This window comes from Sturnira hondurensis, unplaced genomic scaffold (assembly GCF_014824575.4).
Source record: "Sturnira hondurensis isolate 20B ecotype Veracruz unplaced genomic scaffold, ASM1482457v3 Scaffold0017436, whole genome shotgun sequence".
Taxonomy (NCBI): domain Eukaryota; kingdom Metazoa; phylum Chordata; class Mammalia; order Chiroptera; family Phyllostomidae; genus Sturnira; species Sturnira hondurensis.
This window is the reverse complement of record NW_028090067.1, coordinates 10230044-10242146: the sequence shown is the minus strand read 5'-3', so window position 1 is coordinate 10242146 and position 12103 is coordinate 10230044. Positions and strand designations below refer to the sequence as shown.

At 40.5% G+C, this 12103-nt stretch overlaps 1 protein-coding gene across 1 annotated transcript in view; it reads right to left on the bottom strand.

The window, feature by feature from the left end:
* The window catches only part of HCFC2 (host cell factor C2), a 38200-nt gene extending 26478 nt beyond the window's left edge, over window positions 1-11722 (bottom strand). Inside the window, exons 1-5 of the mRNA XM_037067835.1 lie at window positions 11541-11722; window positions 9922-10070; window positions 8581-8741; window positions 2735-2943; window positions 1797-1881 (exon numbers count right to left, since the gene is read on the bottom strand). Of these exons, the coding sequence (XP_036923730.1) occupies window positions 1797-1881; window positions 2735-2943; window positions 8581-8741; window positions 9922-10070; window positions 11541-11703 (767 nt within the window). The 5' untranslated portion in view covers window positions 11704-11722. The remainder of the gene's footprint in view (window positions 1-1796; window positions 1882-2734; window positions 2944-8580; window positions 8742-9921; window positions 10071-11540) is intronic.
* Window positions 11723-12103: the final 381 nt, after the last annotated feature.

The window sequence follows — 12103 nt, the reverse complement described above, 5'->3', positions numbered from 1 at the left end:
TTGCGTGTAATATACTAAGGGTATCTCAGTCTCAGAAAGATACTCAAATGATCCAAGACATTCAAAGTCAAATTTAGAATTGTATGCACATAGTAACCAAAGAGGGTTGAGTTTCATATAACTCTGATATCACTCAAATAAAAAACTAAACTTTTTTCTTAGGGCCTGAGGGGTTTTTGAGATATGTCTAATGGCTTCTAAAGGAGAAAAGCTCGTCCCGCAGAGTTTAGGGCCCATGTGACCTCAAGCCAACAAGAGAAGCTCTATTTTTATGCTCCTACATTAGAATTCCAATGAAAACCTGCATTTTATAAAAGAGTTCTGCTGTTTTAAAAAAGGTCTATTTTATTTATTTCTATTTTTAAAAGGAACTAATGAGGTTCTAAATTACAATTAGTTGTTTCCTAAAACACTATATTTTGTGTATTGTTTTAAAATGAACTAATAGCCCTGGCTGGTGTAGCTCAGTGGATTGAGCGTGGGCCTGTGAACCACATGATTGCGCATGGTTCGATTCCCAGTCAGGGCACATGCCTGGGTTGCAGGCCAGTTCCCAGCAGGGGACCCATGAGAAGCAACCATACATTGATATTTCCCTCCTTCTCTCCTTTCCTTCCCCTCTAAAGATAAATAAGTAAAATCTTTTTTAAAAAATAAAATAAAATGAACTAAGAAATATGGTGACAGAAGGAGACTTGACTTTGGGTGGTGAACACACAATGCAATATACAAATAAGGCATTACAAAAATTATGTACTTATATAATTGAAACCTATATAATTTTATTGACCATTATCACTCCAATAAATTTAATAAAATTTATAATAAAAAAAGAACTGATGAGGTTCTAAATTACAGTTAGTTGTTTCCTAAAACATAACTTTCAAGGTAAAGCCCCTACACAAATAAATACTTAATTAAGTTCTACTTAACAATACTTCTACTTCTGGCCCAGTGTTGCACAAATAAGGGAACTTGTTAATGATAGTAATGGCTAACCAGTAAACAGTGCTCTATGTGTACCAGGTGCTGTCTGAAGCATTTTATATGTATTAATCCATTTAATCCTCATGACCACTTTGTGAAGTAGATTTGATTATTATCGGCATTTTATAACTGAGGAAATTGAGATACAAACAAGTTAAGGTTTCTTGCCTCAGGTCATATAGGACAAATTGCAAAGCTGAACCCTGAATTCAGGCAATCTGGTTACAGGGGTAACTCCATCAAAAGTTTAACCATTGAGTAACCATTGAGTACTCAAGTATATTGAGTACATACCTGAGTACTAAAGAAGCACTACCAAGAACACGTAAAAAGAAACAGTGAGGCCCTGGCCAGTGTGGGTCAGCAGGTTAGAGCATTGTCCTGTAAACCATAATGTCATGGATTCGTTAGGGAATGAGGGGCAGCCTATCCATGTTTCTCTCCCTCCCTCTCTTCTCTCTAAAGTCACTAAGCATGTCTTCAGGTGAGGATAAAAAAAAAAAGAAACAGTGAGGTATGTCAAACCTGTCCATGGAGGACAGATCAGCTTGACGACGCTCTGTTTCACACTTACATAATACCTACTACTCACGCAAGGGATTGTAAGGAATGTAAAAAACTGTGAGGCAGCATGATAAGACAATGGCACAGTAAGTATTTTAGCTCCTGTAGGAATATTTTTCAGCTTCAGTAAGCACAATCAAACATTATTAAATTCAGTAATATATTTCCAAGAAAATACTGACATCACTCTTCTTTGTATTTTTAAGTTGGTTTAAAAACAAAGTAAAAGCAAAAAAACACCATACTTGTTTCCTATAACACTGGCTGTATGAAGGCTTCGTGGAAGTGGCACTGTGCCTTTAGTTTCTGGTTTTGACCATGACATAGTTTCTAAAAGTAAAAATAAGTATATTAGCAACTTGATCTAATAACAGCAAACCACCTCAACTTGCAGAATTTAAACAATTTAAACCAAGAAGGACTTACTAAACGTTTCAAAACTGTTACTTGAATCTTAGTTTAAAATAAACATTTCTATTGACATAAACTGCCAGTCACAAAAATCTATTCACACAGAAATCTATTTACACTTAAATGTTAGTACTTGTAATAGAGAGGTGTACTTTGAGTGCCACCAATTTTAAATTGAGTATTTAAACAATACTTCTACTTCTGGCCCAGTGCACAAATAAGGGAACTTATTTGGATTCAGGATTTTAACATTTTAAGTAAGAGTACACTGTGCAGAAGACAGTCAAAAGTAAGAGGTACACCTACTCTCTAATTATTCATTCCTAGGATTTCTTTAAAAAAGAGCTACCCAAGGGTTTTCCATTGACCAGTAATAACACTACTAATGTTGTATTTCCTGCAGATAGAGTAATCATATAAATTTGACCATCCCCAATTGGGACACTTTACAGAGTGACAGTGGGTACCATTGATAATTACATGGGACAATAAGCATGAGCCAGGACCCTCAGAAGCAAACCAAGACATATGGTGGTCCTGCTTATAGGAAGTACAGAAGAGTTACTGTCATAAACACTCATTTGTTCGACCTGGTTGACCAGCAACCACTCTTATCATACCCCAACTGCCCCTGGTGATGGTTTCAAGTGCTAGCTATAAATCTAAGTGCAACTCAATAAATACTATAATAAGAAATATTTTTCAGAAAAATTTTTATATTTGCCTTTATCAATCCTAAGCAATTCCTGAGCCTGAATCAAGTTAAGCTTACCTAAGTCAAGTTGCCATAGGTCATCTAGGCGAGCACCACACATTCCACCAAAAACATACATTTTAGGGCTCCCAGAATCTTTTCTGCAATATATAACAGCTGTGTGGGATTCTCTTGGAGAAGGCACAGTCCCTTTAGTCACTGGAATGCTCCAACCCACAACACCAGAACCATGCTGTAGCTCCAACTCATAGAAGTCATTTAAATACCTAAGATATGAAAGAAACAAAACATTAGCATAATATATACATTTTATTTGCTTCTATCTATGAAGTTAATATATGCTTACTATGAAAAATTCATATAGTGCAGAAAGGCATTGTAAGAGCAGAAACCCTGTATCTCATTCATTCAACACATTTATCAAATACTACTGTGTGTCGGGCACTCGTCTGGGAGTAAGTACAACAGAAGAGATCTAAAAAGTTTCTGCCATTATTTAGCCAACACTCTTTTTGATAAAAGCAACCATGACGGTTTCAAAAGATAGCCATAAATTCTCTGACACTCTTCCCATCAGCAATTAGGGCATATGTTCTCTCCCTTGATTCTGGACAGGCTTGAGACTGCCTCAATTAATGAGAGTATGATGAAGTGACACTATGCGACTTCTGAGGCTGAGTCACAGAAGGCCCATGCAGCTTCGCTCTGGAATCCTGAGTGAAAATGTAAGTCCAACTATCCCCAAACCACCATCTAGAGAAGTCATCAGTAGGCACAAAAAATGACAGTCCCAACCGAGTCCACCCCTCAGCCATCTCAGCTGAGGAACCACACACGCCACCGTGCAACCATTCACGCGTTCCCATCCGAGGGCCTGGTCATCACTGCCTCGGCCCGTCTGAATTCCTAATACACAGAATCTGAGAGCATAATAAAATGGTTTTTTGGATCACTAACTTATGGGGAGGTTTATTACGTGGTACAAGTTAATCAGAAAAATCACTATGAATATCTACATATGTATAGATGAGGCATACTACAAATGCTGTTTTGCAAATTCTCTTTCTTTTTAAAATTTCACTCTATACTATCATAACAATGTGCTACATTTTTTTTACTCTGGAAACTGGCATAAACTTCTCATCCGTGACATGTTTTCAATTTTTTCAGCAAAATGGTATTTACAGAAATTTATTTCTTATGAAATGACTACCCAAGTATGAAGGCATGTATGAAGGTAGCTCAGTTGGTCAGAGTGTCATCTTGATATGACAAAGTTGCAGGTTCGATCCCTGGTCAGGGCACATACAGGAATCAACCAATGAACGCATAAATAAGTAGAACAACAAATCAATGTTTCTCTCTCTGTCTCTCCCTGCTCTCTTCCTCTCTAAAATAATAATTTAAAAAGGCAATAACAAGTGTTAGCAAGGATGCGAAGAAATTAGTAGCTTCATACATTGTTGGTGGGCATGCAAAATGGTACGGTCACTTTAGAAAACAGTTTGGCAGTTGTTAAAGAGTTAAACATAAATTTACCATATGACCCAGCAATTCTACTGCTAGGTTTCTAATCAAGAGAAATGAATACACGTCCATACAAAGACTTGTATGCAAATGTTTACAGCAGCATTATTCATAAAAGCTAACAACTAGAAACAATCCAAATGTCCATCAACTGATGAACGGATAAACAAATACAGTACATCCATGCAATGAAGTACCTATTCAACAATAAAAAGGAAGGAATATTTGATACATGCTACAACATGACTAAACCTCAGAAACATTACACTAAGTGAAAGAAGATAAATGCAAAAAATCATACTTATATGATTTTTTAATCTTACTCTCTTTAATCATACTTACTCTCACAGGAGAGTTCGCTGGGGAGACCCACAGGGGCCTAGAATATACACAAACCCACCCACCTGGGAATCAGCACCAGAAAGGCCCAGTTTGCTTGGGGGAAGCGTGGAAGGGACTGAAATCTGACAGAGAGCAGAGCTAGAGCCAATGTTCCCTCTCGAATCCGTCCCCACATACAGCATCACAACCCAGCGACATGGGTTGCCCGACCCTGGTAAACACCTAAAACTCTGCCCCTCATATGTAACAGGCGCGACATGACAAAAAACAAAAATGGCCCAAAAGGAAGGACAGATCAAAGCTCCACAGCAAATACAACTAAGCAGTGAAGAGATAGCCAACCTATCAGATGCTCAGTTCAAAGCACTCGTGATCAGGATGCTCACAGAATTGGTTGAATTTGGTCACAAATTAGATGAAAAAAAGTGAAGGCTATGCTAAGTGAAATGAAGGGAAATGCACAGGAAACCAATAGTGATGGAAAGGAAACTGGGACTCAAATCAAGGGAGTGGACCAGAAGGAAGAAAGAAACAACCAAACAGAAAAGACTGAAGAAACAAGAATTCAAAAAAATGAGGAGAGGCTTAGGAACCTCCAGGACATCTTCAAACGTTCCAACATCCAAATCATCGTGGTGTCAGAAAGAGAGGAGGTTGAGTATGAAAATTAAAACTTATTTGAAACAATAATGAAGAAAAACTTCCCCAATCTGGAGAAAGAAATAGACATGCAAGTCTAGGAAGCTCAGAGAGTCCCAAAGAAGTTGAACTCAAGGAGAAACACATCAAGAAACATCATAATTAAATTACCCAAGATTAAAGATAAGGAAAGAATCTTAAATGCAGCAAGAGAAAAGGAAAGACTTACCCACAAAGGAGTTCCTATAAGACTATCAGCTGATTTCTCAAAAGAAACCTTACACCTTACAAGCTAGAAGGGGCTGGAAAGAAGTACTCAAAGTCATGAAAAGCAAGGACCTACACCCAGGATTACTCTATCTAGCAAAGCTACCATTTAGAATGGAAGGGCAGACAAAGTGCTTTCCAGAGAAGGTAAAGTTGAAGGAGTTCATCGTTACTAAGCCCTTATTATATGAAATGTCAAAAGAACTTATCTAAGAAAAAGAAGATGATCAAAAGTATGAACAGCAAAATGGTAATAAACTCAAAACTACCAACAATCAAACTTAAACAAAAAAAACTAAGCAAACAACTAGAACAGGAACAGAATCACAGAAATGGAGATCACATGGAGGTTATCAGCAAAGAGGGGAAGTGGGGAGAATGGGGGAAAAGGTACAGGGAATAAGAAGCATAATTGGTAGCTACAAAATAGATAGATAGAGGTTAAGAATAGCATAGGAAACGGAGAAGCCAAAGAACTGATATGTACGACCCATGGACATGAACTAAGGGTGGGGAGTGCTGGAGGGAGGGGGGTGCCTGGCAGAGGGGGATAAAGTGGAGAAAAAAAGGGGACAACTGTACTAACATAACCAGTAAAATATACTTTAAAACATATCAAAATAAGTGCATGAAATATATTCTTCTATTAGCTTGGCAAAAACTAAGAGTGATACAATTCAGGATTGCCAAGGGTATAAGCACTCCCATACACTGTTATTAGAAATATAATTGGTTCCCTGTCTTTGGACATTGATTCACGAGTACCTAACAAACTTAAATGTAAATACCCTTTGACATCTCCCCAAATTCCACTTATTAAGTATCAATCTCATAAAAATTTTTATACATTTGCCCACTGACTGGTGTGGCTCACTGGATTGAGTGCCAGCCCCCAAACCAAAGGGTCACTGGTTCAATTTCCAGTCAAGGCACATATATGGGTTGTGGGCCAGGTCCCTGGTGGGGGGCACAGGAGAGGCAACCACACATTGATGTTTCTCTCCCTCTCTTTCTCTCCCCCGTCCCTTCCCTCTAAAAATAAATGAAAATCTTTAAAAATAAATAAATAAAAATATTTATACTGTGCAAAGACTGTAATAGCAAAACAAATAAAAATATTTAAATGTCCATCACTAGGGGAATGGTTACATAATTTTCATAATTCAGACTATTTTTCAGCCTTAAAAAAATAAGATCAATATATACTTAATGCCATGAAAAGAGCTCCAAGATATATCCTTAAAGAAAAAGAACAAAAACAAACAAGTAAACACCTGAAGTCACCAAAGGAAAACAGACCCCACTTCAACAAAAGAAAATATATGTCTGTATAGGATCAGATTAATGTTCCCAACTCTCCTCTCTCAATAAGCAAAACATACGTCCCTTGATCATTACTGAGGGCTTGGCTTTGTGGCTTGCTTAGACCAATGGCATGTGAACAGAAATGTACTAGCTTTGATCAGGGGCTTTAAAAAGCAGCACATGTATCTATTTGCACCCTCAAGTGGTAGAAACTTGAGAAGCTTGCCAATTACAAAAAATAACCTAAGAAAAGCTGACTAAATGTGTTACATGAAAAAGGTCCCAAAAGATACACATAAAATTGAATTATGTGTTTGCTTATGTGGGGGATAGTGATGCTGTGAGAAAGAACTTTATATACTTTCTAATTTTTATGAGTCTCTATCTAAAAAATCTGTTAATGGAAAAACAAATAAGACATGCAAAAGTGTTAGTATGTCTTTAGTATTAGTAGCTGTATTAGTGTGGTAGGATAAATTTTTTTTTCTCAGTGTCCAAATTGCCCACGTTTAAGTATTATTTTTAAAAACAAGTTGTTATAATTATTCTACACCATTTTTTAAATTTGTATTTATTTATTTTTAGAGATGTGGGAGAGAGAGAGAAAGAGGGGGAGAAAAACATCAATGTGTGGTGGCCTTTACATGCCCCCAACCCAGGCACGTGCCCTGTCTGGGAATCGAACCAGCAAACCTTCGGTTCTCAGGCCAGCACTCAATCCACTGAGCCACAAGAGCCAGGGCTTAGTAAATGCTATTTTTAAAAGTTTGAAAAAAAAACTAAAACATTAATTTAATGTAGTAAAAAGACACCATATTGTGGTCATAATAACTACAGTACTATATACTGGTGGCAACCTCAAAGTGCTTTGAAAATCATGCCAACAATCTTATTTGGTTATTACAATGACACTAAAAGGTAGGTATTTAATCACTCCGATTTCAGTGAAGGAAAATGGGTTTAGATTACATCCACTGAAGGACATACATAGTAAGTGGTAGGCAAATCAGAATGCAGCCTTCGAACTCTAAATCGCAAAATCTCGAGGGCCATGACTATGTGATCAAAACATTACGTGAAAAGAAAAAAGGGTAGTAATTAATTGTTTGGAAAAAGGAAGAAAGAGTTGGTTCAAAAAGTAGTTGCTGGTATGAACCACTCTAATAGCTTTCTGTTGGAAAAATGGAAATGAGGGCCTTCGTTTTTTAAAAAGAGTTTACTTACTTACTTTTAGAGAGAGGGAGAGGGAGGGAGAAAGAAAGGGAGAGAAACACCAACATGAGAGAAAAACACCATGTTGGCTGCCTCTTGTATGTGCTCATTAAGGGCACTGAACCCACAACCCAGGCATGTGCCCAGATGGGAACCAAACCGGTGACCTTTCACTTTGTGGGATGATGCCCAACCAACTGAGCCACACTGGTCACAGCAGGGCCTTCATTTTATAGTCAGATTTTTGTCATCAAATTCCCAGAGACACCAAATTTTAAAATAACCGTTTACTACTTTTCAATTTTAGTTATGACAATTAAAATACATTAGTAGTCTCAAAAGATACACATATTTTGCTATAAGCAGTTATAGTAGTATCAATTTAATAAAGATATTTGATTAGAAAAAGCATAATCTTGAAAACATTTACTCCAGGGATTAAGGAGAACACAAGTGCATACAAATCTGTTCTCTGTAAAATTTAAAACCAAAAGAGGCTAAGCTTCACCCATTTTAGTAATTTTAGCTTCACCCATTTTAGATGAAAGAAATTAAATGTTCTTAATCTAAATCATAAAATAAGCATTTGGTCTGAAAAGGGGTCAATATACCTGGGCACATTGTTGTTTGAATCTTCACTTTCATTTGCCAGGCCACCAAACAAATAGCATTTGTTACCGTACAAAGAAAAGCTATGTCCAAGCCGAGGACAAGGAGGTGAACCAGAAGAAGGGGGATGGGGCTTCACTTTTTTCCATAACCAACGACTTGCCTAAAAAAGAGCATAAATACACTCAGACAAAACCAGGTAAGCATTCCTATATTGCTAATAATGTAACATTATACTAATACATTGGCAACTGAGTCTAGTCGGAAGGCTCCAAAAAGGCACTTTGGGGACAAATGACAATTAAGCAGATAACTTCTGGAATTAAAGTAAGTGTTCCAATAGAAATTCAGTCTAGTCTCCATATTCACAACTTTCTACAATGGTAAACTAAGCTTATAATGATAAATACTAACAGCCCTAAAATATTTTCCAAATGAAAAAGTAAATATTACTACTTTATTATTTTATTACTTTTATTATTATTTAGCTTCAAGATTAAATATAATTTATATGGTCTTACTTTCTGAAATTAGGTAACCATTAATGTTGTATATTTTAACCTTTATAAGCATAAAAATCATTTAACAAACCAAACTCCAAAATGTATTCTCTAGCTATAGATGCTCTCTTTATCTAAAACCATTTTTAAAATGAGTTGCTTGTAATAGGTATAACCCACCTGCAACTGCGAATCACCTGCTGCCCTCGTGATCACGGCCCCAAGAACATATGCACAAGTCAATCAGGGCTGTCACGCAGGGCTCTGAGACTGATCTCACAGAGAGTCAGAATTAGACAAGATATGTAAAACTGCTATTCCTCTTTTGTATGTATTGCAAAAAAAAAGATTATTAGTGTTAGGGTAAAAATTTCTATAATGAAGACAGAGGTTTTCAAAGTATTGTCTGGGGACATGCAGCAGCAGGTGGGAACTTCCTAGGAATGCAAATGGTGAGGCCCCACCACAGACAATATTGATTCAGAAACTCTGGACGCAGGGGCAAGGGTGAGATATCACTTTTCAAAAGCCCTCCAGGTACTTCTGCTGCAGGCTGAAGTTGAAGAACCGCACTAAAATACAAAAGCCTAAACATTTAACAGGTATAACGATGCTAAGTAACAGACACCTTAATGATACAAATGTTCCACTGGGTATTAGAAAAGGACTTATTTTAGGAACCAGTTTTTTAGTGAAGTGGAAACAACTTCTTTTAAACTACAAAAGGTAAAGCTCATATGAGTTAAAATATATTAATGGAATATTCTCCAATCTTTTAAAGAATCATAAGCAATATCATTATTACAGCTTTAGACTGAATTAATAAATCTGAAACACACTTACTTGTAACTCATATAACTCATTGCTGTATCTTCCATATTCAACCATTCCCCCAAATACCAATATTCTGGTACCATCACAGACAAATCCATGGGCAGCACAGCCTGGAGGGATGTCTCCTCTAACAGCTGGTAGGAACCACTGATTTGTAACTAGTCGCCAAAATAAAATTGAAAGCATTTGTAGTAAACAGTTATCACAAACTATGAGTATGCACTTCGTATGTATCATCTATATCAGTGGTTCTTAATTGGGGGTGATTTTGCCCTCTGGGGGCAAACTAAAAGTTTTCAGTTTGTTACAACTGGAGGGAGGAGGGATAGTGCTGCTGGCTACTAGTGGTTAGAGGCTAGAGACCCTATGAAGCTTACAATTAAGTACGGTGCAGCCCCCTTCAACAAAGAATCCTCCGGTCCAAGGGTCAACAGCGCTGCGGTTGAAAAACCCTGCCTATATCGTTCAGTGCTTACAAAAACTCGGCTTGATATCACCATCTCCATTTTACGAGTGAAAAGTCTGACCCTTCCAAAAAAAAAGTCTGATCCTGGACAACTGGCAGAGCAAACTTCAAGCCAGACCTAACTTATTCCTAAGCTAGGGTTTTATACGATACTAAACTGTCAAATAACTTTTAAACTTTATATGGTGGGGTGCCAGGAGGAGAAGCGAGTGAAAAAATAAAATTCCCCCTACTCCACTATTGTATTAACCTTTAAATGACCACCATGATCAAGTTGTTGGGTCAAAGAAAACTTATCACGGTACAGACCCAACATTCAGTAATTACCCTTACACCACGGAAACAACTCTCCCACGATGGCTGGCGCATTTACAAGATGGAAAAACCAAATTCCAGCTTCCTTTCTAATCTACGGAGGTATGCAAAGACGGGCCTGGCCGGCCAGGGGCACTTAGGATGGGCAGAGGCGCTCAAGCTGACAGCCCGCTTTCCGAGCGCCGCAGGGCTGCGCTGCGGCGCACACACCCAACCCACTGTGCAGGCAGGCGCCGGTCTCCCTCTCCAGCCACTTCCCCGACAGTTAAGAGGATTACCAAGGGGGGTAAAAAATCCGAACTGCCACCTGCCAGAGACCCGGCTGTACTGGGGGTGAAAGTACCAGAGGCCTCTCGTTTTTCCTCCGCACCCCGGCCCTTAGATTCTCTTTCTCCTAAGGAAGGAGAGCTGGCGAAGACGGCAAAGGTCCGGAGGTGCTCTGGTTTGGAGTTGGTTTGGGTTTTTGACAGGAGAGGGATCTCGGAGGCCCGGGGTGGGCGAGACACCGGGCAGAGGCCCAGGCGGTTGGAGTCTCTCGTGCGCCGACGTCCGCCAGGGCCGGGGCGGGAGGCGGGGGGTGGGGGTGAAGATTGGTTCAGGACCGCTCGCTAGAGGGCCGGCGCGCCCCGCTCGGGGTCCGGTTCCGCCCCGTGGGCACCGGGAAACGGAGTTGTCACTCTGGACACTGCGGGACCGGGGCCGCCTGGCCGGGCCGCGCCCCTCGCCTCCCGCGGGAGGAGGCACTGACCCGGCGGTGACAGCTGTCAGGGCCGGGGCCGCCGCCTCGCCTCCCCTCCCCCCGCCGCGGCTCCCACAGGCGGGGCCGAAGAGCCGCCGCCGCGCCTACCCGTGTTGTAGACGTGAAGCTCGTCCGCGATGCCCTCGTTGCCCCCACCGAAGATGATCATCAGCTCCCGGATGGCCACGGCCCGGTGTCCGTGCCGGGCACGGGGGACCGGCCCCGTGAAGGAAGAAACCCGCCTCCAGTTGAGGAGGCTGGGAGCCGCCATCTTCCCAACCCCCGCCCCTCTGCCCACAATGCAGCGCGCCCTCTCCGGCGCCTCTGCTCCCGGGGGAGGGCGGGGACCCGCCTCCAGCTGTGCGCGGGGGTGGGGGGGTGCTGTCACGTGACCGCGGTCACCCGCGACCGGGCTGGAGGCCTTCGGGGAGCCGAAGGGTCCGGGCCGGGGATCCCTGCCCCAATCTCAGGCGACGTGGCTGGTCTGGGTACCCTTGGCAACGGGTTTTTGGATGACCTTAGCAACGGCTTTGGGGTGAAAGCACATTTCCTACCTTCCAAGTCTCCCTTTCCCTCTCAGAGCCCCTCGTTTGGTATTTGCGAGAGAAGATACGGCGTTTTACTTTACGGCCACTTGGAGCATCTATGAAGTGCAGGAGAGAGAGAAGCTC